At 36.6% G+C, this 27,220-nt stretch overlaps 1 protein-coding gene across 1 annotated transcript in view; it reads right to left on the bottom strand.

The window, feature by feature from the left end:
- SLMAP (sarcolemma associated protein) overlaps positions 1-27,220 on the bottom strand; it is a 158,086-nt gene that overhangs the window by 37,898 nt on the left and 92,968 nt on the right. The window contains 8 exon segments of the mRNA XM_079794832.1: positions 11,120-11,182; positions 16,063-16,113; positions 16,606-16,656; positions 16,743-16,911; positions 19,725-19,862; positions 20,914-21,054; positions 23,980-24,051; positions 24,308-24,403. Coding sequence (XP_079650958.1) covers positions 11,120-11,182; positions 16,063-16,113; positions 16,606-16,656; positions 16,743-16,911; positions 19,725-19,862; positions 20,914-21,054; positions 23,980-24,051; positions 24,308-24,403 — 781 coding nt within the window.

Genomic DNA, 27,220 nt, shown 5'->3' with positions numbered 1-27,220 from the left:
GGCTTGAACAAGAACTAGACCCTGGATGGGGAACTCAGAGAAATCAAACTCTAATAGAACAATCAGATTAATGCAGAAATCTGGAAGTAGGGGAACAATTTACCTTTTATTTTCACTTTAAAGCCTAGCAATTTTTTAAAAAGTACTCAGAACAAACAAAGCAATCATATTTAAATCAAGGATATTAAATTGAAATAAAGGAATTCTGAGAAGGCATGATATTTAAATAAAGAAATAATACAAATTATGTTATACCAATAGTTTACTTTTCCGTATTGATACTATTCAGCAGAGATGCCTAGATAACATTTTTTTTTTAGTCAAATGAATCATTTAAGAAGAGCTAAGTACTTAAAAAAATAAACTTTTATAGGGGATTATCTGTATATGTATAATGTAGCTTCTTTATAATTTATTTAAAGTCAGATTTTCATATTCTGCATTTCACTGAGGAGGATGATATAGCTATTCTGTATATCCCCTTATTTAACCCTGTATGTGAGTTGGTCTCCTTCAATTTACACTTTTGCCACATGTGACATAATTTCTCTATTCTTTCACTCTTCAACCTACTACAACTTGGTCTACATCCACAACTCAATAATCAAAACTGTTCCAAGATCACTATAACCTCCTATCTGTCCAAACCCATGGCTCCTTTTCAATTTTCCCCCTCCCATTTAGGCTCTTTACAGTATGTGGCACAGTTTGCCCCAGCCTCCTTTAAAAAAAGCCAAAGTAAGTCCTGCCAGTGTGCCTCAGTTGGTTGAGCATTGTCCCATGCATCGAGAGGACTCGGGTTCGATTCCTGGTCAAGAGTATGTACCTAAGTTGGAGGCTCCATCCCAGGCCTGGTAGGGGTGCATGTGGAAGGCAACCAATCAATGTGTCTCTCTCACATCAATATTTTTCTCTCCCCCTCTCCCTTCCCTCCTCCCTTCCACTCTATCTAAAAGCAATAGAAAAATATCCTCGGGTGAAGATTAAAAATAATAATAATAATAAAGTTTTATTCTGCTTCCTATATTTTTTGTGTTTCAAGGTTGTAGGCTTGATCTCCAGTAGGAGGCATGCAGAAGGCAGCTGATCAATGATTCTCTCTCATCACTGATGTTTCTATCTCTCTCAACCTCTCCCTTCCCCTCTGAAATCAATAAAAACATAGTTTAAAAAAGAATAAAAACCCCTATCTCTTACTACTCAATTATGTTTTATATCTTCCAAAATTCTGTTGACATCTATTGTCTGTTGTAGTCTCCACTCTTTGTCTTTGTGATCTTATGTCTTTTATAATCTTTTACTATGAATGGGTACATATTTAATAAAAAATTTACTGCCTCCCTTTTAAAATTCTTTGACTTTGACTTATAAGATACCACCTATTTCTTGCTCATTCCTTCCATCTTAGCCTTTCATTGGCTTTCCTTTCTTCTAATTGTGATCTAAATATGTGTTAGTCTTCGAGATCTCTGTCAACAACAACGAAATTGTTTTTAATGACATTATATGCTACACTATTTAAAAAAAGATTTTAAATTGATTTTTAGAGAGGGAGGAAGGGAGAGAGAAAAACATCAATGTGATAGTGAAACATCTCAGCTGCCTCCTACACACCCCCTACTGGGGAACAAACCTAAAACCGGGGCAAGTTCCTTGACCAGGAATTGAACTGGCAACTTTTCAGTGCACTGGGCAACACCCAACCAACTGAGCCACATTTATAATTTCTAAATATTGATGCCTAGTTTAAACCTCTCTTTTAGGTCTCGGAATCCTATTGACTTACTACTTCCCAAATATCTTCTATCAGCAATCTCACAGGTACTTAATCTCACCATGTCTAAAATGGAATTTATCTTCTCTTCCTTTTTCCTCTGGATGGACTTGATATCTCTCTCTTCCCTTCTTTCCATTCCTTTTCAATTCATATCTCTATTAAGCTATTTCAACTTTCTATGTCTACCCTTCCCAACATACTATAAACTTTTAAGATTCCTTCAAATATTTACAACTATGCACCAGTTACAATACTAGGTACTCCTCAAAGATTATCAAGAGAAATGTAATAAATCTAGGAATTTATTGTCTACAGAAAGCAGGAATAATTTTATATTAGGCAATTTACAGATTGACCATGGTTACTTTCCACTAATACAATTCTGACATAAAATACAAGTTCCACAAATGCTTGTTACATGAATATAGCAAATAATAAAATAATATAAACACAGACTTTGAAAGCCATTCTAAACTTTCTCTAGTATGTTGAAGATTTAAGTAACACATTGTTTAAAAAATTATAAACACATATCATATCAGGAGTAATTTATTGCTTAAAACTTTCTCACTCTGCTGTTTTGGCTCAGTGGATAGAGCGTTGGCCTGCGGACTAAAGGATCCCAGGTTCGATTCCGGTCAAGGGCACAGGCCTGCGTTGCGGACTCAATCCCCAGTAGGGGACGTGTAGGAGGCAGCCAATCAATGATTCTCTCTCATCATTTATGTTTCTCTCTCTCTCTCCCTCTCCCTTCCTCTCTGAAATCAACAAAAATATATTAAAAAAACAAACAACTTTCTCACTTTTAAAATAAAATCTGAAGTCCCTACCATGACCTATAAGGCCCATGTGATCCAGCCCAGGGGTCAGTCATCAACAGCCCCACTGGGCCAAATCCAGCCTGCTGCCTATTTGGTAAATAGTTTATAGGAACACAGCCAGGTCCATTCATTTACAGACTGACCATGGTTGCTTTCCACTACAATGGCAGAGTTTAGCAGTCCCAACAGAGACCTTACAGCCTACAAAGCCTAAAATATTTACTATCTGGCCCTTTATTTTTTTAAAGAATTTTTACTATTCTAAAACTCCAATTTCAAATCCACCTTGGGTTTTCACACAGTTTCTATCTCACAGACTTTTCCCCAGATACATGTATAACTCACTCAGTTTTGTACTATCTCTGTTCAAATCCCATATATTATTACCTTTGTCGCTTCCTACTGCATTATATTTTATTTTTCTTCAATGGACTCATCATTACTTAACATATTATTTTGTTGTTTTATTAGTTTTTGTCTCTTTAAGGAAATATAAACAAAATGAAGGCAAAGCTTTCTTTGTCTTGTTCATTTCTGTACCCACAACACCTAAAATAATGCCTGGTATATACATAGTAGATACTTAATAAATATTTGGTGAGTAAATGAATTTTTAAAGGGATCAAACTTGGAAAAATTATTTGAATATTTTCCTCACTCTAAAACTAAGGATTAAATACATATAAAAAGTTTTGAATAGTACTAGTATATAAGTGCTAAATAATAAATACCTGCTGCTACTATCACTATTGACATTATTTAAGGTTTATATTTATTATTAAATATGGTGAATTATTAGTGGCCTGTGATTAAAGAAGAAAAATATATTGTTTTTTAAAAAGTTTATAATCACTAGTTCACAAACTTGGAGTGGAGACCTCAGCCCTTTAGGAGTACTAAAAGTAAGAGACCTCTCAGGGACACAAACTAGAACTTCCAAGTATGGACACTGGAGGTCTTAAAAGAGCTATTTACCTTGGCACAGCTGGAAGATAAAATAGAGGATTTTCTTTCTTTAGGAAAATTCCCTATTTTTTGAGGGATACTCTAGAGAGATAATTATTCATTTTCTCCTATTTTAAAACCATATTGTGAAAACAACATGCAAAACGGGGCATAAAACACAAAAGTACAGATTAATAAACCTTTTTAAAGCAAATGTTTGTATGACTACATCCCAAATCAAGAAACAGAACCTAACCTCTTCCCCCAAAGCCTTCCACATTCCCCTTCCCAATGCTGAGTTCTATGGTATTTTACTTCTTACATTTCTTTATAGCCACAGTACCTATATATGCATGACTAAGTAATAGAATTTTAGTGGTTTTGATTTTTATGTAAATGGAATATTACAGTATATATTCTGTTGTATCAGGCTTCTTTTATCCAATATATCTCAGTGTATTTATCCATTTGACTACTGATGGTCTTTTGGGCTCTTTTGAAGTACTGGCTATGAAAATTCTTAAATTTGTACCCGATATATATGTGCAGGCATTTCTGTAGGGAACCTACCAAGGAGTAGAACTGATGAGTGTAAGTTTGATAATATTTGAGAACCATCATTAAACACTTAGTTTAGTCAGAAAACATGATGGAGTTGCAAAAATTATCATAACCAAATTTATTTCCTGGTTGTTAAAAATAAATTATGCACTAACTACACTGCTATGCACACTAAATAAAAATTAGGAACAATGCAAATGATGTATTCAAAAGAAGCACCAGTGGAGCACAGGTGTGATTAATTTCTTAAAACTAAAGAGCCACTTTTTTCACATGACAGCTACAACTAATTGAAGCAGAAAATAACAGTACTGACTCTCAGACATTGATGTCAGTTACCTAGGGACTTTATACTGACAGAGAGAAGAATAGATGAATATAAAAGAACTACATAATCTGCTGTTGGAACTGCCACACTGAAAAATATTTTTAAATCTCAAAGTTAGGTTTTATCCAAAAAATAATGTTATGAGTAAGGCATCAAAATAATGTGCTTGAGACCAAATTTTTAAAATGGCATTGGTACTGTTAGTTAAAAAGCTAATCTCTTGTCAGAAACATATTACTTTAATAGGAACAAAAAAGCCAGATCAATCAGCTTTCACTATCTTGTGACTGGGAATAAAAATGAGGAAAACAAGTTGCTTCAACCACCCCCGCCCCATGAGTAAGTTTTCTACCTACCAGTTAACATGTGTGCCAGACATTTGAGTGTTAATATTATCTCATTTAATTCTCATATTGATCCTATGAAGTAGGTACTACCATCCCATTTTATTTTATTTTTTTTAATCCTCACCTGAGGACATTTTGATTGATTTTTAGAGAGAGGGAAAGGGAGAGAAAGAAAGAAATATTGATCAGTTGCCTCCCGAAAGCACCTCAACTGGGGCTGGGGATCAAACTGGCAACCTAAGTATATGCCCTGACTGGGAATTGAACCTGAACCCTTTTGGTGTACGGGATGACACTCCTACCAACTGAGATAGACCAGCCAGGGCCATCCCATTTTATAAATGAGGAAACTGAGGTATAAAGAGGTCAACTGCCCAGAGTCATATTGCCAGTGAGGGAACAAATCAGAATTCACATCAAGATCCTCTGATGCTGCCCTGGCTGGTGTGGCTCAGTTGCTTAGAGCGTTGGCTCATGCACCAGAGGGTCAAGGGTTCGATAACCCATCAAAGGCACATACCTGAGTTGCAGGTTGGATCCCCACCCTCATGGTATGTGCAGAAGGCAACCAATTGATGTTTCACTCTCTTTCTCTTCCCCTCCCTTCCATGCTCTCTAAAAATCAATGGAAAAAATACCCTCTGGTGAGAAAAAAAAAGAAAAAAAGGTTCCTCTGATCCTATTCTAAACATCATAAATGAAAATGAACTGAAGTCATCTAACAGATCATTAAAAGGAAATACAGCAAATAAACTGACATTAGAATTAACATCAAGATACAATAAAAGTAAATATAAACAATCAGCATTCATCATCAAACCAACAATTTATTTCCCTTCAGAGAGTAGCAGTTCACAAAGTAGAGAGCTTTAGAACCTCATAGGGGAGGTCCCGTGACTTTGCTAATTTTAATAATGTAGATTTTTACAAGGTAGATTTGTTTTTGCAGCAAAATAAAATTAATTAAAGCAATTAATTAAAGCAATTCTTGCTACAGAAGATAGCCTGCATTTTTATAAAAACAATTCCAGAAGCTATTTGTCCTAAAACATAAGAATAAGGAAGAATAAATGAGACAAAAAAATGGAATTCCAAGATAGATTGAAAACTAAATGAAATGGGCCAATTTTAAGAACACAGAAACAAATCTGTTAGGAAGATAGCTCACCCGGGAAATGATTGGTACAAATAAACAAAATCCCTCCAATATCCTAGGCTATTCTAAGAATAAAGAAAGAGAAAATTAGTAACATCTAGTTTAAACTCAAGAGTTTTCTTTTAATGAGGCCATAAGCTAATATGAGTAGGGTGGGAACCACACCAAGTGTTTCCTATTCTTTGTCATAAATAAAGTGCTTTGGCTGAGGAAAATAAAAGTTTAAAAAATGAAAAATTTTAAATATGTTTTAAGTAGAATATGTAATCAGACTAATCCCGAGATTGTTCAGAGTCTGATCTCATAGTGATGAAAACAATCACAAGAGCAAGAGATTCGATGTATTCATCACTCCACATAAGGCAATTTCTATGTGAGAGCAAAGCCCTAAAAGAAGGGAGGGGGAATGACAGAAGCATACACAGATAGTGACTGTGATTTCAAAATGGACTGGGAGGCAGGGAGAGAATTTTTTTAAAAGTCAGGAGGAAAAAAAACACCCAGCTGAAGTGGCTCAGTGGTTGAGCACTGATCTATGAACCAAGAGGTTATGGTTCGATTCCCATTCAGGGCACATGCCCTAGTTGCAAGTTCAAACACATTATTTTATAAAAATGCAGGCTATCTTCTGTAGCAAGGCTATCTTCTGTAACAACATGTTAATTCTAATGTCAGTTTATTTGCTGTATTTCCTTTTAATGATCTGTTAGATGACTTCAGTTCATTTTCATTTATGATGTTTAGAATAGGATCAGAGGAACCTTTTTTTCTTTTCTTTTTTTTTCCTCACCTGCAGCCGATCAATGATTCTCTCTCATATCTCTCTATCCCTCTCCCTTCCTCTCTGAAATCAATAAAAAAAATTTTTAAAAATCAGGAAAAAAACAGCAAGACATGAAATATTAAGAGAATTAGATAGACTCTTGCCTAATAACAATAAAAACCATTAAGTCTCCTAATAAGCACAGATTAAGAATCAAAGATTGGGGGGGGGGGGTTGGTGGAGGTGGAAGAGGGTGTAGATAAGTGGTGATGAAAATAAAATTGAAAAAACAAAGAATTCAAAGACATGAGGTTTCTTTCAGGGCACTTTTTGACCATCATCAAAAGGGAGATGCCCTTAGGGGAGGGCATAATTTACCTCTACAAAGGAGCCCTCAGAGGAAAGTTCCTCAGGCATCCAGCATTGATGCTTCTGCCCTCTCCTGGACAAACAGTAGCAAGAGCAATCAAGAGCAATCGAAGGGAGAGTCAGGGTCCAGAGAAGGCTAAGTGATGGAAGGTCTCTATGTCCTCAAATTCTCCCCCTTTTACCCTTTATCTTTTCACTCAGAATACAAGTTAATCAAGTCACAGAGTTCAAAAATACATATGAAACAGATTTAGAGATGCACAATTTAACTGAGAAAGCATCTTTAGCGGAACACAAAAGTCTCAACACATTAAGTTTCATGGTAAACCTTGAGAAACTAAAATTTGCAGGGAACATGGAATGTGAAGTTCTCTAAATCTCATGCCTGAAACTCTGAAGGAAATACTGCTAGGCCTTTTTAGCAAATTTTAATAAAGTTACTGGTTAATTGTAGCTTTTATATAGTGTATTTTTATACAGAAAATTTACTTCACAGTTCTGGAATTAAAGCCTGCTCAAATCTAATCTCTTTGCCTGGGATTAAAAGCTTTTCTCCTAAAAAGAATAAAAAGAAACACAGTGTGTTTTACCATAAAAAGAAAACAAATAGAAATGTGCTCCAACTCAATTAATTTCCTCAAAATTACTTTATAATGGAGAGAGCCACTAACCACACTGTCTCTTATGGATTCATATACATAAACAGAAAAAAATCTCTCAATAAATTAAAAACAGACATGCAGAATCCTACAGAAGCGAACTATTTGCTTTCTAATTTATAAAACGCAGGTGAACTTAGTACACAAGCACAGTAAATAATGAGAGCTAGGTATTTAACATTTGCTTTTTAAAAGACTGAAAACAAGAACATGAAGTGTTCTGCTCACAGAATATATATTTCATGTTCAAGATCATAAATCAGCTCAAGATGCCTATCAATAAAAATAATAGTAAAAAAGTTTGTATGTGCTTGTCAAAAAATAATCCAAAATTATTTCAGAAGTTCACTTAAGGAAGATTTTTGCTGAAATTGCCTTGCTTGCCTAACTTATTACACACAACAATTTTTATAATAGCAGCTTGTCATGAAATAATGAAAATGTCCCGTGACAACAAATGAAACTAGAGATAACCCTTACTATGTCAAGTCTGGCTATCCAAATTTAAGGAATAAAACATATTTGGAAAATCTATATATATAAAACCCTAATAAGCAAATAGACCGAACGGCGGAACAACCGAACAAACAGTTGCTATGACGAGCGCCAACAACCAGGGGGCACGCGCGGAACATGGTGGGTGTTGGCAGCAGGCAGCAGAGCGCGGAACATGGCAGGCATCAGCTGCAGCGGGATGGTGGAGGTGAGCGGGGGCACCAGACCAAGGCGGGGCGCCGGTTGTTGTCATCTGGGCGAGCCTCTGGTGGTTACTGAAAATTCTTTGCTCCCATGCGCCACAGTCCCGCCGGGCGCTTGCATCTGCTGCTGGCAACAGCCCCGCTCGCACCTGCTGCCAGTGCCAGATCTGCCACTCGCACACATTGCCGGTGCCCGGCGCCGGCTCTGATCACTCAGCGCTGTCAGCGGGTGCGAGCGGCAGCTGCCAGCCCCGATCGCCCCTCGGGGCTTCCCCACCTCCCTCTGCTCCTGAGGAGTGACGGGGCCAGCAGCCGCCGCTCACACCCGCTGCTGGTGACGGCCCTGCTCGCACCTGCTGCCGGTGCCAGAGCCACGGCTTACACTCATGGCCAGCACCGGCCCCACTCACACCCGCTGCTGGCACCCGGCACCAGTCCTGATTGCTCATCACCGTCATCAGGTGCAAGAGGCTGCTGCCGGCCCCAATCGCCTCTGAGGGCTTCTCCACCTCTCCCTGCTCCTGAGAGGTGACCAGGGCAGCAGCCGTCGCTCACACCCACTGACGGCACCGGCCCGCTTGCACCCTCTGCTGACGCCAGCCCCAATCCTCCGTGCCGTCAGAGCCTGTGAGCAGCGGCTGTGGGAGTGGGGCTGGTGGCAGACAAGACAGACAAGGGACCAGGGGCCGTGGCGGGAGGGGCCAGGCGGGGGCGCGGTGGATGGGCCAAGACCCGCCCCTGTGCCCACTGCAGCCTTGCGGCCCACAGTTCCTTTCAAGGTGCACAAATTTGTACACTGGGCCCCTGGTTTTAATATAAAACTGGTATTCTCATTAACCAAACTCTTGCTACTGAAACTCAGGAACCAAACAGATTCATATAATGGGCTATATCCCTAGCTACCTGAACTTACAGTCCAAACTTTCACTATTTGCACTTAGAGACCAAATGGATTCAAATGTGTAGAAATACTTGTCCCCCGTTCTTTGGTCCATTCTTTGTCCACAAGAACAGGACTTGAATTCTTATCCACCACCAACCCCAAGCCCCGTGTACCACATTTAGCATTTTACCATGCCATAACGTAGTCCCCGTAAACATATTATTGGCTAATATCCCCATTGAGGGGATTGCTGTAATTTACTCAACTTCTGCTCTACCTCTGAATGTTTATTTGGTCCATTTTCTCTCTGTAACCCAATAAAAGTTTCCAAAGTTGTTTTTTTTATTTAAATACAAACTTTGTTCTGCATTACAACTATAGGTAAATATTTTACATATTTTATAATATTTTAAATTATTTTTGCAAATTGTAACTTAGTATTACATTCTTTTGATAGTTCTCTGTTCTTATATCTTTGCATTCAAATATAAATCCCAAAAGTCAAAATAAAAATAACATTAAAAAATGGTCACATGTAATAAAACTAAGTATAAAACCCTTCTCCTTAAGGTTTATAGTTTATATTATATATTCTGCTCTAAGTTGGTTTCAGTGGGTACCAATTATTTTGTCCCAAATCCCTGTGCCAATTTCCTGTAAAAGTGAGATTTAGTTATCAAAAGATAAAAAGATGCACTTATTTTTGCTTTATAAAATTTTAAAGGAGAAAGAAATACATCATACTTATTAAATCATTTGCCTCAAAGTAATATTAAACTTACACTCAATATTATAGTCTCTAAATGGACAAAAACAGAAGCTCTTCTAAGACTATTAAATGAAATCCCTTAAAGCATCTCTAAGGAGTATAACATTTGATTTGTTGAGTTAATGTCTGCTACAATTACCAGAAGTAACCCTTACAACCTCAAGTACTCTGAGATGGGGTAGGAGGGAAGCATACCACACATGCGTGCACACCCACAAAGTGAATTCATGAGCATAGAAACTTGAAAAAAACCACTCATTTCAAAAACAAGAGAGTAAAGAGGAAGAGAGAAATGCCTGACAAAGTGTGTGTCTAATAGGAAAAAGTATAGAGGTCATCAATGAATTTTACTATGCAGTGACCTTTAATTGTCACTAACGAGATGAAGACACTACCTCAAGCTGTGACTGTTACAAATTTAAGTAGCCACGTAATTTTCAAGTAAGAGAGAATTCACAATACTTTTGTTCAGAATTCAGCAGAGGTATAAATGACCTCAAAAGTCAACCTATCTATTTTTTAAATATTGTTAAAGGTGGCCCAAGGGGAGGTAGTTCATGTCAGACTATAGGACAATCTGTTGCTACTCCTTCCCTAGAAAGCTCCTGCTACCCTAAGGTCATTTTCATACCTGAGTGCCTAAAGTAAATCATTGCTTTTATCCATCATTTAAGAAATTTATTTAAGAACCTCAAAATCCAAATCTGTGACTTAAGCCCTAGTAAAACAGGTTAATATTACTATCTCTTAAGCTTAGGTGCAGACATTCTATTTTCTTCCCCACTCAATAATGATTTTTAATTAACAAGTTTGAAACTTTCTCTTTGTTTTTGTGAGCCATATGAAATTTTCATATTGCAACAGAAACATTTTTCTCAAAAGAGAGAAACATAAGCAGTATGAAGGGGTTCACTGCTGTCTGAAGAAGGTCCTTTGCGCACCACTACAATAACAAACATGTTGAGATCTTCATTCTCCCTCTCATTTTTCAATTTTAGCCCCTCACTTCATTAAAATCGATGTGAAAAATACTCTGTACTCACGCTGGCATTCTATGAATTGATGAATAAAAGTGCAGTCCCCGCCACTCTTTGAAAGCAAGTGCTCTAATAAAAAAAGAAACACCTTTAAGGATATAGTTTGTTGCTGTTTTTGAAAACCAACAGCAAAGGTAGAAAAACTGAAATATTTCAACATGGGTAATTCTGAATACCATTAATAAAAGTTTAATATATTTTAATACTAACAGCAGACATATTTTTGGAGTTAAAGTGAAATGACTAAAAATTGTAGTTATATAATCATTATTTTATACCCTGAATGGTTAGCTTTTAAAGGTGCAGCTTCTATCCAAAGTGTTCAAAAAAAAAAAACATAGAAAAATATTGCTTTAAAGACTTTGTAACATTTTAAAAACATACTTTTCTCCATGAGAGCTTAATACATAATCTTAATTTCAAAATTTTACGTTTGTTCTTACTGAATACATTTTCAAATGACTGTTCTCTAACAGCCCTCTTTGAAACTATTCATCTTAGTTAAGAGGAAAGTTATTTTAAGAATACCATAAAATAATTCTTTAACATTTTAAAGAAAATGATGTAATATTTTAATTTTTAAACTTTCATTTCAGTCTTCCTTTTTTAAAACATAATTTTCTTTTTAATCCTCACGCGAGGATATGTTTTTCATTGATTTTTAGAGACAAAGAGGGAGAGGGAGCGGGTAGGGGATGGGGGAGGGAGAGAAGAGGGGGTGGACGAGGGAGAAAAACACCAATCAGGTGCCTCCCAAATGGGGATTTAACCCAAAACTTAGTAATATGCCCTGACTGGGAATCGAACCACAACTTTTTTGGGTATGGGACAACACTCCAACCTGTGAGCCACCAGACCAGGGCCAATCTTACCTTTTGAGCCTTTTAATCTGTACTTCATATACTATCAAAGCACTACATTATTTATTTCTGTTCAAATGATTAAAATAAATGCCTATATATTTGAAAATAAGAGCTTGGTAAATGGTTTTCCTCAGGTCAAATAGAATTTGTTTTTTGGTTTTTAATGGGTGCAGAGAATCAAAATCTAACACAATAGTTTAATAAAAGTTTTAGTTCTTTTATTACAATAATCTTTACTTTGATTCAAATAGTTACTTTCTAGATCTGGATAACATCTTTCAATTACATATTTGTATCTTTGAGAAGTTCAAGTGTTAAAAATATACTTCAACATGATGACTATCTGGAATGTGTGAAAGCACTAGACCTGTCAAAGAGGACAATGAGTTAGTACCATTCTGTAAAATCCTTTTTTCTCTTCTCCTCCTTCTTCCTCACCCTTCATCTCAACTTTGCTTGAGAGACAGGAATCTCCTACCCTGATCACTCATTAGCCCCCTTGACTTCCTTATTGACAGCCTTCTTCACTTTCATACTCAAATCTACCCTTGTCCTTTACTTAGTTACATGTGTGCAGAGCCTCCAGTCTATAATCACCATCAGTATAAGACAAAAACATAGGAAGAAAGATTGTGAAAATGTTTTAGAGACCAATGCCTTATATATCTAGAACAAAGATACAATACCGTCCCAAAAAAGAAAAAGACTAACTGCAACTGAAATTTGAAATTTAAAAAATGTCTAATAAATAGCATTCGCCAATTGGAGCCAAAAAATCCCAAACAGGATCCCTCAATTCAATAGCAATTACCAAGATTAAAAAAAAGCTGTTTTACATAAATCTTATCTGAGCTATAACATTTTTTAGAACTTAAACTATACAAACATCACTGCTAAATATGAAAACTCATTTGAAACCAAATTTTAACCCTAACTAAAGGACTTCATAAAACTTATTTGAAACCAAATTTCAAACTAACATCACAGGACGTTAGATGACATTTATTAATGCAGGACATTCCACCATTAGTCACCAAGCCAAAAATCACCCTTTTATCTACTCTGATTTTAATATCAGGATTCTACATGAAAATGTTTACTACACCAGTTTAGATGAAATACAAGGTTAATATGAAAAGATAAATATACATATGACTTCCACAAAGCCATCTCCTGAGATACATTAGAGAAATGTCTTTCAGATAATATATGTAAAGGATTGTATCATGACACTTTTAATACCCTATTATTTGAATTCTGGCCCTTGGGAACTCACTTTGCCAAAACTATAAAAGATGTTAGTGATAATCCAAAAGGAGTGTGGTGTGTCTATGACACTAAATAGGGTTGTAGAGATATAAAGAAAAGGACAGATACAGAAACATAATAGAGACCCACGATACTTAAAATGCATTTTATTTATACATATGAATTTCCTATGGATTTTTATTGGTTATACCTGTGTTGTCCAATATAGTAGCCATTAGTTACTTGTGGCTACTGAGCCCTTAAAAAGTGAGATGTGCTGTAAGTGTTAAATAAATATAGACTGATTTTAAAAACTTATTGAAGAAAAAAAGAATGTGAAATACTTCATTTATAATCTTTTAATATTGACTACATGTTAAAACAACATTTTGGATATAGTGAGTTATTTAACTATATTATTAAAATACATTATAAACTTTTACCTGTTTCTTTTTATATTTTCAATGTAGTGACCAAAAAAATTTAAATTATGTATGTGGCTCTCGTGTTTCTGCAGAAATTTAGAGAAAGCTGGCAATAGTAAAGCCATGTTACAAGCCTTAAAGACATTGAAGTTATTAAGGTTCCTGAAAATAGCTATAAGAAAAAAAATGTATTAGACAGTGCTTTTCTAGGCCATCTAAAATATATTCAAATTATGCTTATTAGAAAAATATATTTAAAATTTATAGTACAAACCTGTACTTATAGCAGCTATGTTAGATTTAATTTCAAAAATGGAGTTTACAGGAGAAGTTTTAATCTTAACATCTCATTTTTGAAATATTCTCTTACTTCTATATTTAGCTGTCTTTCTATTATTTATAGAGTAATTTTAGTTAAAATCATGTCTGAGAGCCCATTATGGCTATTGACTTTGGTAACACTGGAATACTTGATAACTCACTTGTTATTTCATCACAAATAATTCAGAATAGATCCATCTTATTCCAAAATCCACTCTGTAACTAAATCTGATGTAATGACGTTTTTGTGCATATCCAGATATTTACTACTCTGTTTCTTTAAAGATATTCCATTAGTCACTCTCACACTACTCAATTTATCACCATTCAAAAAACAAACACACCAGCAGGGAAAAATAGCAATAGCGAGGAATACCTTAAAGTATCCCAAATATCTTATTCAGTCTTAAATCAAGTAGTTATCTACAAGTATTCTCATATACATCAATTGGAACTGGCAAAAAAATTTAAGCAGTGATTTGACAACTCTAAATAGTATAAAGATGGTTCAGTATATATTCAAGGAATCTCTTAACTGAAGAAACAGAATGTTCTCAGCTTGAGTTAACACTAATATATTAAATAAATGCATGCTAAATCAAAAGGGTGATGTATTTGAAAAAAATGTACATGCCAGAAAGATAATAAAAAGGCAAAATAATAACAGAAAACAAAATCATTTAAGGATGACAAGCTTTTAGAAGATGATACTTAAGTCATTTTACATTTATTTGCTTAATATACTTGAGACAAAAAAAGTACAATGAATAAAACTACACCTTTAAAAATTCTCAAATTGGAACTCAATCAAATTGGAATTTTAAAATGTCAATATATTTTATAAAACATATGTAGAACAGTCAAATAACAATAATTAGCGAAACTTTTTAAAAATTTAGTTTCAAAATTCATTACATATTCAATATTAGGTCTTGACCTTGCAGTTTACATAAACACAATTACCTGAGCCTATTTTGCCAGTACTTGATTAAAAAAAAACAAATAAAAACAAAATAAACAAAAAAAGGTGCCTTCTAACTTTATCAGAGTTTAGTTGCTGCCCAAGAACTAGAAAGATATCCCCTCATACAAGAAAATAATATTTAAGAAGTTCTGGGTATCAACCTTGATAGCTTCCACTAATATCTGTATAAAAACTGAGCTGAGAGGCACACGGATTTGCAAACACAGAAAATAGTTTTATTCATTCTGTACTCCAAGCATCTAATGCAGAATCTGGTACTTATTTGGTACTCAATTAAAGTTGGATAGATGCAGAAGGGAGGAGTATGTTGGTACATTGATGAATGAAGGAATTTAGAAACCTGGGAAAACCAATAGTGGCTATATATTTTTGGCAAGAAATTACCCAAACTATCCAGAAAGAAGGATCATAGTATCAAAAACTAATACAGGATTTTTCAGATGGCAGAAATGACTGGCCCTGATTTCTCTGATCTATGAAATAAATGAATAAAAAAAGCAATTTCTATGACATGTTCAAGGGCTCAATAGGCTGTTAAGTAAACTCTTGGCTGAGGCACAAATATTAAAAATGGGGGCTGCCCGGCCTGCGTGGCTCAGTAGTTGAGCATCATCCTATGAACCAGGAGGTCACGGTTAGATTCCTGGTCAGGGCACATGCCCAGGTTTCAGACTCAATCCCCAGTAGGGGGCATGCAGGAGGCAGCCGATAAATGATTCTCTCTTCACTGGTGTTTCTCTCTCTCTCTCTCCCTCTCTCTTGCTCTCTGAAATCAATAAAAATATATTAAAAAAAAAGGGGGGGGGAGGGACAATTATCCCCAGGAAGCAGTACTTGATAAAAGAAAATAATAGTATAGTTCTTTGAAGAATATAGTGGGAGGAAAGCCATATTATTTTCTTATTATTTGAATAATCAGAATTTCCATATAACAAAGGATACCCAACCATAGATTATAGCATTAAGAATTACAAACAAAGGAATTGAATGGTCTATGAACAGCATGCTTTTCATTCCAAACAATTAAAACCTTAAAAACCTGACCTCTCTATCCTGCTTAAGTAAAAGGATATCATGAAAGAAAAATATTTAAGTTTTTTACACTACCTTTTCCTGTGCTTCCATTTATTTTAGGTAAGAAGTCATCAACTTGTATCCCTAGGATTAAGACAGTGTATCATTGCCTGATCAAAGAAAGGATTACTTTAAAACTGGTCTCTCGTGTAACCATGGCATTTTGTATTCCTACTAACACTTTACATTTATTTTTACAAGAAGTGTCCAACTTGCCATCCTCTATCAACTCAGAGAAAAGACTAACTGTTTAGTAGTCTTCCAATGAACCTCAAAAAAATAAAGAAAGAATAAAAATAAAAAGGATCCTGCTGGTCATGTATTTTTCTCATTTAAATCTCTAAGTGGAATATCTCAGATGCAAAAATTTCATTCATCTCAAAGGATTAAACAATGGTGCCCACTGGTGGCAATCAAGCATATTTTTAAAGGAAATTTTATGAAAGAGTGTAGATGCTTTATACCTAATATGTAAAATATACCTCTTAAAGAAAGTAAGTACCCAGTGTGAGATAGTAAACATCAAAAGTTTAATGATAAAATTCAACTTTAATTAAGAAATTTGATGACACCTACCTAAGCTGCTGTATTCTTTAAGAGTTTTCTCCTGAAGATGTTCTAACCGTACTGTAAATAAAAGTCCAAGAAAAAGATATTTCACAGATAAAAAGAAAAAAATCAAATTAAATCTATTTCTGGATGAGCTAATTTACCTTGTAAAGCTGTTAGCCTTTCATTGGTGAAGTCATTATCAGCTTGCAAAGCTTCTATTTTTGCCTGGAGCTCCTGTTCTTTTTCTTCCATTTCATCTATTTTATGTTGTAATTCTTTTTTCTCAGCTTGTCCTTTCTGTTGGATTTCCTCTTGTTTCCCCTCTGCTATCTGTTGAGAAAGAAATAGACAATTCAGTTATTTAATAAAACCTGACCTTGTTTTAAGAAACCTAAAGCAGAACTGCTTTTATTTACAAAACTTCTAAGGAGACTATTCAATATTATAGAACACTAGAGGCCTGGTGCACGAATTCATGCACGGGTTGGGTCCAGCTGGTCCGCCCCCATAGGGGCCAATGGGGTGGGGCCGGCGGTTATTGGGCTGGCCCCGCCCCCTGGTTGAACTCCTGGTCAAACTCCCGGTGGAGGGGACAATTTGCATATTAGCCTTTTATTATATAGGATATTTATAAATAGTAAAATGATGTCAAAAGTGATCTGCATTGGGGTCATGCCTCCATATAACCTAGGAGAAAAAAACTTGTAGCAAGCAAGCAGGCTCAATATACAGAAATAAAGGTCAAAATGAAAAACAGATTTTTAAAAGGGAAATAATAAGGTTTTCCCATGAAATTACTATTGTTGCAATTAGTTTATAAGTTCTAAAATAAAACTTATTCTGAAATTTTAAACAAAATTATGTTTAAGAACAGTAATGATGGTTACAAGCACTTTTCAAAACAACCTCCTTTTAACAAGACCAACAAGAGGTATGCTCTCGCCTTCTCTAACAAATGTTATCTCTTCTAGCCACTCAATCCATGGTTTGAATTACATGAAGATGGGTCTTCACAAACTCAGTTATAACATTTTAAAGGACCAACTTGCCGTTACCTATGGACTGGTCTGTCCTTATCCTATATGTCCTATAGCTACAGAGAGCCAAAGCAGAAGCAGAGTCAAAGGCACCCCTAGGAAGCTACAGGGTTCAAGCAGATCACTCCGAGGTTCTCTCTGGGCTTGTTCAACACTAACAGCTGGGCCCTGCCTTTGGGATTGCCTAAAGATAAGCAGATTCAAAAATTTTTTAAAAGTCTGAGTACCTTGGGTTTTGCTGTCTATTGTGAAGTACTGACTATTTCCATTAAGAAGAACTATGTCAACTTTTATAGACTTTCAATTATCTATGGCAATGGGGTTTGGGCTAAATCTATACTAATAAAAGCCTAGATGGCCCTCGCGCCCTCCCGCAATGCCCTCACTCTTCCACAAGATGGCCACCCCCACGTCGTCACAAGATGGCTGCCCCACAAGATGGCCAGCAGGGGAGGGCACCTGGGGGCCATCAGGCTGGCAGGGGAGGGCAGTTGGGGGCTATCAAGCCAGCAGGAGAGGGCAGTTAGGGGCCATCGGGGGGCAGGGGAGAGCAGTTGGGGGCAATCAGGCTGGCAGGGGAGCAGTTAGGTGTCAATCAGGCTGGCAGGGGAACGGTTAGGGGGCGATCAGGCTGGCAGGCAGATGAGTGGTTAGGAGCCAGCGGTCCCAGATTGTGAGAGGAATGTCCCAGATTGGAGAGGGTGCAGGCTGGGCTGAGGGACCACCCCCCTCCCTCCCCCCCGTGCATGAATTTCATGCACTGGGCCTCTAGTGGAATATAAGTACCTTATCCTCTCTAATAAAATGGTAATATGCAAATTAACCATCACTCCGCTACATAAGCCACGCCCACCAGCCAATCAGGGCGAGTATGCAAATTAACCCCAATCCAAGATGGCTACAGCCACAGAGAGCAAGGTTTCCCAGGTAACACAGCAAGCCAAGCTTTCCATAGCCGTTGCAGGCCTTAGCCTCCACTCAAGCTACAAAGTTTCAATTATAGAAGGTAAACAAATTCAAACAAATGGCGGCAGAATGGAGCTTGAGAGAGCAGGCCAGGGTTGCCGGCGGCAACAGGGGAAGCAAAGCTTTCCACACACCCTGGCCGGGCTCACCCGCTTAAGGCTACAAAGTTTCAATTGTAGAAGGTGAATTAACTGCCACAGAAATGGCTGCCTCCCCAGAAATTGCTGCTGCCCCAGGCTACAAAGTTTCAATTGTAGAAGGAAAAATAAATTCCAGATACCAGGGCCTCCCCTTGGGTTGCCAGGAGGCATGGCCGGCCTGCAAACCACCACAGGCCCCTCGCTCAGGCCGCCCCACACCCCAAGGGAACCCCCACCTGATCCAGGACGCCCTTCAGGGCAAACCAGCTGGCCCCCACCCCTGTACCAGGCCTCTATTCTATCTAATAAAAGAGTAATATACAGATTGATCATCACTGCAACACACAATATAGCTGCCCCCATATGGTCAAAGATCCTGCCCCCATGTGGACACAAGATGGCCACCACAAGATGGCCAGCAGGAGAGGGCAGTTGGGAGGCACCCGGCCTGCAAGGGAGGGCAGTTGAGAGAGACCAGGCTTGCAAGGGAGGGCAGTTGGAGGTGATCAACCCTGCAGGAGAGGGCAGTTAGGGGTGACCAGGCTGGCAGAGGAGGGAAGTTGGGGGCAAACAGGCTGGCAGGGGAGCAGTTAAGCATCAACCAGGCTGCCAGCAGAGTGGTTAGGGGGTGATCAGGCTGGCAGGCAGAAGCAGTTAGGGGCAATCAGGAAGGCAGGCAGGCAAGCAGTTGGGAGCCAGCAGTCCTGGATTGTGAGAGGGATGTCCGGCTGCCTGTTTAGGCCCGATCCCACCAGGATCGGGCCTAAACGGGCAGTCGGACATCCATCCAGGAGTCCCAGATTGGAGAGGGTACAGGCTGGGCTGAGGGACAACCCCCCGCCGTGCACGAATTTCGTGCACCGGGCTTCTAGTTTTTACTATAAATTTCAATGATTACCAAATTTTACATCAGTAACTGTTCCGCAATACCTAAATTCATAAACTATCCACTGTGTTAAGGCCAATTAACAATATACTTTCAGGTTGAGTAAACACATACCTTCAGTTTATCAGATAAATCTTTAATCTCATTAACTGCTCCATTATATTTATTAGCTAATTCTCTTAATTCTTCCTGAGTCCGTTCATTCATTTCTTTCAGGTGAGTACATTCATCTTCAGTATTACTCAGACTTCGCTGCAATTCAAGTTTACAGGCAAATGATTTAGGATTAATCCACATTCTAAAGTCCATTTATAAAAAGTATAACTCTGTGGGCTGTTCTAAATCAACATCTGCCCTGAACTTCATGTAAATAACAAGGATTTCAATTTACTCCAGATGCATGCTAAAACAGAAAATACAACTAAGAATTAAAAAAACCACACAAAACAGGGACACTTTTAAAAGACCATTGAGTAGGACATTTATTTAGTCTTGAAAACATTTTAAGCCTCTCAATTCCTGAAAGCAAGTTCAATAATATGCAGCAATCAATTTAATAAGGAAGTTATAAAACAGCTAGCAACTTTCTTTCCTTGCATGTCAAGTTAATGACATGACAGTAAATCAGTCACTATGGGATAGAGCTATTATAGAAACTATCCCTATATGGAGGTATGTATACTATTTAGTTTACAATGGGCATTTTAACCAAATACAGAAACAGATAACTTCTGTGGTAATTTTACATTGGTTCAAAGGAATGACCTGTGTTATCAATAAGATCATTTTAAAGCAATCAGAATCACATTTGTTTAAAAGACTTAAGAAGGACCTTAGAGATCATTTCTCCTTTGAATCTTTAAAGTTAAGACAGTTAGTTTTACTCTCTGGAGGATGGGTAAAGTAAAAACATTTGGTATAAATTCTCTGCTTTATACTTATTTTCCTCAACTGGAAGAAAAGCAAACTAAGGTGACAGGAGATAATTCCCTGGCACATATCCTGGTCCATTGTGTGCAAGATGAATCCTAAGCAGAGTGCAAATAGTAAGATGCCCTGGTTAGGCTTTTATTTCCTCAATCACTAACTAGGGACCATAAGCACGAGAACTCACATAGTTTTATTGGTTATGTTGAGAATTCATGACAATGAGAATAGCACACTGCTCCCTCCCACATGACGGACAGGAAATATTTGCTAGCTAAATAATACTATCCAAGTTTAAAATGTCCTAAAATATTAGCCATTTTACGCTAAAATTTAAAAATCATATTACTATTTAATATTTATTAAATTGAAATACCTCAACTTCTGAAAGTTTTCTAACCACTTCAATTTTCTCCTGCAGAACCCGCCTCAGAGACTCTTTGGCTGTCATCTCATAGTTGTGTTTATCCTCTTGTAATGCTATGAGTTCTTTCCGTAAACTATCTTCTGTTTGATTCTAGGATTAAAAGATATTTATAATTATAGCCAAGTTATTTTTTGAAAGTATTTACCATTTGAAAAAATAACACATTATGATGCTCTTTGAATTCTATATGAAGATACAGTAAAACCTTGATATAAAGGACTAATTTGGGTGAGGGGGTGTTGTTAAAGTCTAAAGTCTGTAATATAAAAAAGGTTTCCTGAATGCATTATGTTAAAAATTTGACAAATATGCCCAACTGGGGTGGTTCAGTGGTTGAGCATCAACCTAGGAACTAGGTCATGGTTTGATTCCTGGTCAGGGTGCATGCCTGGGTTGCAGGCTCGATCCCCGGTAGGGGGGTGCAGAAGGCAGCCAATCAATGATGCTCTCTCATCAATGATATTTCTATATCTCTCTTTCCCTCTCCCTTCCTCTCTGAAATCAATTAAAAAATATTTTTTAAAAATTAAGAAATTAGTCTACATGTTTTTATTTATGTAGACATGTTTGTGTAATTAAAATTAAGTATGTATGAAAAGTTTAATTTCACAGAAAAGTTTTCTATGTGTTACTGTAATTTTAAATTTATACTGAATAGGTCTAATAAATGTGTGCATTCACCAATCACTATGAGTAAACAAATACACATGGCTGGGGCGTGGCTTAGCCAGTAGGAGTTAAAGCTGCTGCAAAGTCCAGCCAGTCTGGCTCAGTGGTTGAGCATCAACCCATGAACCAGGAGGTCATGGTTTGATTCCTTGTCAGGGCACATGCCTGGGTTACAGGATCTATCCCCAGTAGGGGTGGAGGAGTGCAGGAAGCAACCAATCAATGATTCTCTCTCATCACTAATGTTTCTATCCCTGTCTCCCTCTCCCTTCCTCTCTCTGAAATCAATCAAAAACAAAAACAAAAAAGAACAGAAAAACTGTTGCAGAAAGTCAGGCCCCAAGGAAACAGAACCAATTACCGCAAGCAAGGCAGTGATCACATGCTAAAATTGTTTACAAATGGCGACTTATGGGTTTAAATATGTGGCCCAGAATTGTAGATATGTAACACTTATCTATGTTGGTGAAATTATTACAGTGTTTTCTCCAACAGATGGCCTATTTGCTAAAATTTGTTAAAAATAATAGTGAATTAATAACAAAACAAAAAAATAACCCATTAATTTAATTATAAGCAAATCCTGGTTAAAAACATTTTAAAATTAACAGGGTGTTAATTTTCACCTATGACATATGGACCAGAAATTCTGTCCATTAAATCTGAAACCCATTAAATCAAGGCCCACAAAATCAAGGGTTTACCGTACCTTCAAACACAGATGGTGTTGGCCCTGTAATTAAATGAAGTTGTATTTAAAAGGTGCATAAGTGCTCTAGCCAAATAACTCATTTGGTAAGAGTGTTGTTCTGATACGCCAAAGCTGCAGCTTCGATCTCCAGTCAAGTCACATACAAGAATCAACCAATGAATGCATAAATAAGTGGAACAACAAATCAATGTCTCTCTCTCTCTCTCTCTCTCTCTCTCTCTCTCCTTTTCTCTCTAAAATCAATCAATCAATAAAAGGTTTCATTAGTAAATTATCCTTCACAAATATATTAATTCATACTTCCAACAGAAAAAAAAAATCAAAGACAACTGAGAATTTCTCTCAACTATACAAAATGAATTATCTCTGCTATTTTTCATATTCTCTGAAAGCCACAATATTTATTTACATTTGTGGACAAAAATAATCTATCACCTTCAAAGGGACCAAGTATTTTAAAACAATGGTTAAACCAAAAGGAATAAGAACACCACAGGGGAAAGCTGATTTTAAGTCTGAGGCAGGAAATGTACAAGATGAGCCTGGAATGTCTTGTCTGATATGACAGCAGGAAGCTATTAGACAGAGTCTGCTAGGGTTCTATCAAAAGGACTCAGGTGCCAACATGAAGAAGTTCTCATGGATCAAAGATAGGGTAATTTGTGCATCAATAAGAAAAACAAACACTATAAGATGAAATACACCAAATATATTTAAATCTAAGTTAGGGGATAAAACAGTTCATGGTCATTCTTTGGTGGATGAGAAGGAACCAATTCATTATTTTGAAATCTAGTAAATAAAGAGAGAAGCTCATGTATCCTGCTTTTTCCTAAAGAAAACGTACTTCAGGCTAACTAAGTAAATGAAGGGATGATAAAATTACATCACCATTTTTACATCCCTGAATAAAACAATAGATCTGGCAAGGATCATCAATGACTGCTAATATCCCAAAAAGAAAGACAACTAGACATTATGATACCTCTTGGTAAAAGTACACAATACCACTCATGAAGTGTAATGGCAAAATAAAAACACACACACATTAAAAAAAAAAAACTGAACCTAAATCAAATCAAATCCCTAGATCAAATTACCAATTTATGGCATGGGACGGGGAGTTAGAATGTTTTTGTTTGTTTTAATATATTTTTATTAATTTCAGAGAGAAAGAGAGAGGGGGAGAGAGAGAGAAACATTAATGATGAGAGTATCGGCTTGCCTCCTGCATGCCCTGCACTGGGAATGGAGCCTGCAACCCGGCATGTGCCCTCACCGGAATCGAACCTGTGACCTTTTGGTTCATAGGTCAATGCTCAACCACTGAGTCACACCGGCTGAGCTAGAAGAATGTTTAAATAACAATCCAGAATGAGAGAAATTATATAGGACAAATGACCCAGATTCTCCAACAAATATCAACTGTGAAAAAAGATAAAAGAGTTGTACATGGGTATTCACTATACAATTCTTTCTACATACATGTATGTTTGAAATTTCCCATAATTAGAAAGGATTTAAAAGAACAGTGAAAATGTATAATTGTTATTATCATGTACTTAAAAAGACAAAAAGTTGAAGCTACGTAAAAAGTACGCATTTTTCTTTATGTACTTGAGATTAATACTTACTTTGGAGCATGCCTGTAATTGGTTTCCCATAACTTCTAACCGTGATAAGAGTCTATCTTCATCTATTAAAGCCTGTTGAAGAAAAATCAAACACAAATAAAATCCCAGAGCAATTAAAAAAAATAACATATTAAAAAGGCTACATTTGTGGACAAAAATGAAAATCATAAAACTGACCAATATCCAGTATAAAATGCTAAGTTTTCATTATCTGTTCATTAGAAAAAAACTTTGCTTTTGCTTGCTACAAAATTTTAGTTTTAGTTTAATCAACATCTAAGGGACATTAAATTTAAATGCTTCTTGTAAATAAAGGCAACTGAAATACCTGCCAACTGGTATCGGAAGCCTCTTGGGTGATGGCTAGTAGCCGCTGAAGCGTGGCTAACTTCTGTTCCAACATCTGTTCCCGATGTAAGGCCTCCTAATATTACAAAGCACAAGAGATTCTAATAAACTCACCTTGATTCCTTTGAAGAGTAATCAATTTTCAGCACATTCTGAAAATACTCTCATATTACATTCCACTTTATATCTTACTTTCAAACTTGATAAGTCTACTTTGTAAAATATATACAAGTCACATCATTTTAGCCTCATTTGTTTGGCTGCAAGTACTACCGTTAGGTGTGCTCTAGCAGCAACTTCCCTTTTAACAGAACACAAGTCGCCTTGTTTTTTGTTTTTGTTTTAACTCATAATTCACAAGAGTTAAAAAATACACACACAGAAACAAAAACCCACAGAAGAATCCAACAAATGTTTTAACCTCAAATTTTATAAATATCAATCAATCCGCTCTGGCCAGTGTGGCTCAGTTGGTTGGGTGTCATCCAGGGCACCAAAAGATTGCCAGTTCAATACCAGGTCAGGGCTTGATCCCCAGTAGGGGGTGTGCAGGAGGCAGCCAATCAATGTTTCCCTCTCCCATTGATATTCCTCTCTCTAAAAATCAACAAAAATAGATTTTTTAAATCAATCAATTCAATCTTGTCAATATCATAACAAACTAATCAAACTTACTGCAAACTAAGTCAAAATAACCTTGTCAAATAGTTCTTTTAAAAAAAAATGCTTGTATGGATTTTTAGAGAGAGGAAAGGAGAAGGAGACAGAAACATCAATGAGAGAGAAACAGTGATTGGCTGCCTCCTGCACGCTCCCTTCTGGGGATCAAGCCTGCAACCTGGGCATGTACCCTGATGGGGAATTGAGCAGCAAATTCTTGGTGCATGGGATTATGCTCATCCAACTGAGCCACAGATGCTGGGAGCAGATACATCTTAATGGCTTAGCTGCATGGATATGACAGCTAAAATAAAAATATCTTTTAATTTTCCTGTTTAAAATGTTATATACATATACATATAAATATATATATTATTTAAAACACACACACACACACACACTAGAAATTGCTTCATTCCCAAAGCCTATTGCATTTTCAGGTATCCTGATTATCTCTGTGACTGTATACGACTTAGCAATTAAATATGCCCAAAATAAGTAAGAATCCAAGGACTAGTTGAATGTAATTAAGGAGTCAAGGAGTTATATAACTACTTGGCAGCTGCAAAGAAACATTTTTACAGAGAAAGATATTGGCAAGTAAAGCCTTATCTCTAGGTCACTTGTTAATATTTGATAGCTATTAAGAGGGTCTCCTTCATGGAAGTCAAGGTGAAAATGCTCACACAGTTGTGGTTTTGGCACATCTTTAAACTTCATTTCTTCTATTTCTGTCATTACCTGAAGAAGAACACTTACCACCCTAATTAATGCCTCTGAGCCACCTCAACAGAGAAGCATATGCTTCAAATACAATACTTGAGGTTTAAACCATGCACTTATTGCTCTCCACATCCTTGATAAATAATGGTTAGGAAAAATCTGGTCTAATTGGAGTTAGAGGTTTTTAATATAACTCTAAGAGTATAGATTAAAGAATCTAATAAAAGCCATCCTGCCCAGAACCCACATTAAAACACAGCTAACACTTATAAGAGACTAGTTGCCAAGTTTATTTTAAACTTCTAAAACATTCCTAATATTCAGGAAATTACTAGTACACTCAAGCTGCAAATTTTACTTAAAAACAAAACCACCAAACAACCACTACCTCCACTAGATGATGTAATTACACTTTTTTTTTTTTTTACTCAATCCGACTTAAAACTTCATAACTCCACGAACCACATCCTAGCAGAAATCTAATACTTTCAGGAATAGGCTTTTGGTTCTAAGGGATGAATTGCATCTAGCCTAATTTTCATTCAAAAGATTTACAACTTAGAACTTTACCAATTCAAAAAGATGTATACAGAAAAGACAGTGCAGTATAATTTTCTCTCAGAGAATTAATAAAAGACCATTACTCCTACTACGAGTATTTAAAAAACTGGTAAGAAAGTTAGAGAGTACGTGAGTGATTGGATTAATCATCCATGATAACTAGTAACAATAGTGTATAGCCTTGGGAAATCATTTTACCTATATGAGCCCCAGATTTCTCATATGAAAAATGACATTTGGACTAAATTAATCTCAAAGTTTACTTCCATCTCTCTATATGAGCGATCTAGGTCAATTATTATGCCTTCTTACTGTATGGTAAACAACTACTAACATTTATGGAATACATTTCATGTGCCAGGCACTGTCTTAAGTGCTTTAGATATATTAATTTATTTATTCTTCACAATCCCGTGAGGTAAGTGCTATTACTATACCCATATCACAGATGAGGAAAATGGGGCACGAAAGGGTTAGTACCTCCAACAGGTCAGGAGGTAAAGCCACAGATCAAGTCCAGGGAATTCTGGCTAGAGTCTACACTCTTAAACACTCAACTAAACTGCAAGTGTATAAAGCTGCTTTTCTATGCACCATTACATTATCCCCAGTGGAAGATAAGATCTGATTAATACATTGATAATTTTATTTTCAAAGATGTGTACATTCTTAACTGAGGTAGAACTGTTCTAATCGATTCCTATAAAAGAATGTAGGGACCCATGATCACTGGTTTAGTCCTATTGCTTTAAACAAAAGGCAACTGAAGACTTACACTGTATAATGACTCACCCAAGGTCACAGACTCACAGAGTAGCTGCACCAAGATAAAAACCTCAATCTCTAAATTCTGGATCCAGGGTTTTCCTTAACCATGCTCCCTCACCAGAATAATAAGAATCATAATCCAGCCCAAATCTACCAAAACCAGAAAGAAACTAATATTTGT

Source organism: Cnephaeus nilssonii, assembly GCF_951640355.1.
Source record: "Cnephaeus nilssonii genome assembly, chromosome: 17".
In the NCBI taxonomy this organism is placed as follows: Eukaryota; Metazoa; Chordata; class Mammalia; order Chiroptera; family Vespertilionidae; genus Cnephaeus; species Cnephaeus nilssonii.
The sequence above is the reverse complement of the archived record's forward strand: the minus strand, read 5'-3'. Positions and strand labels throughout refer to the sequence as shown.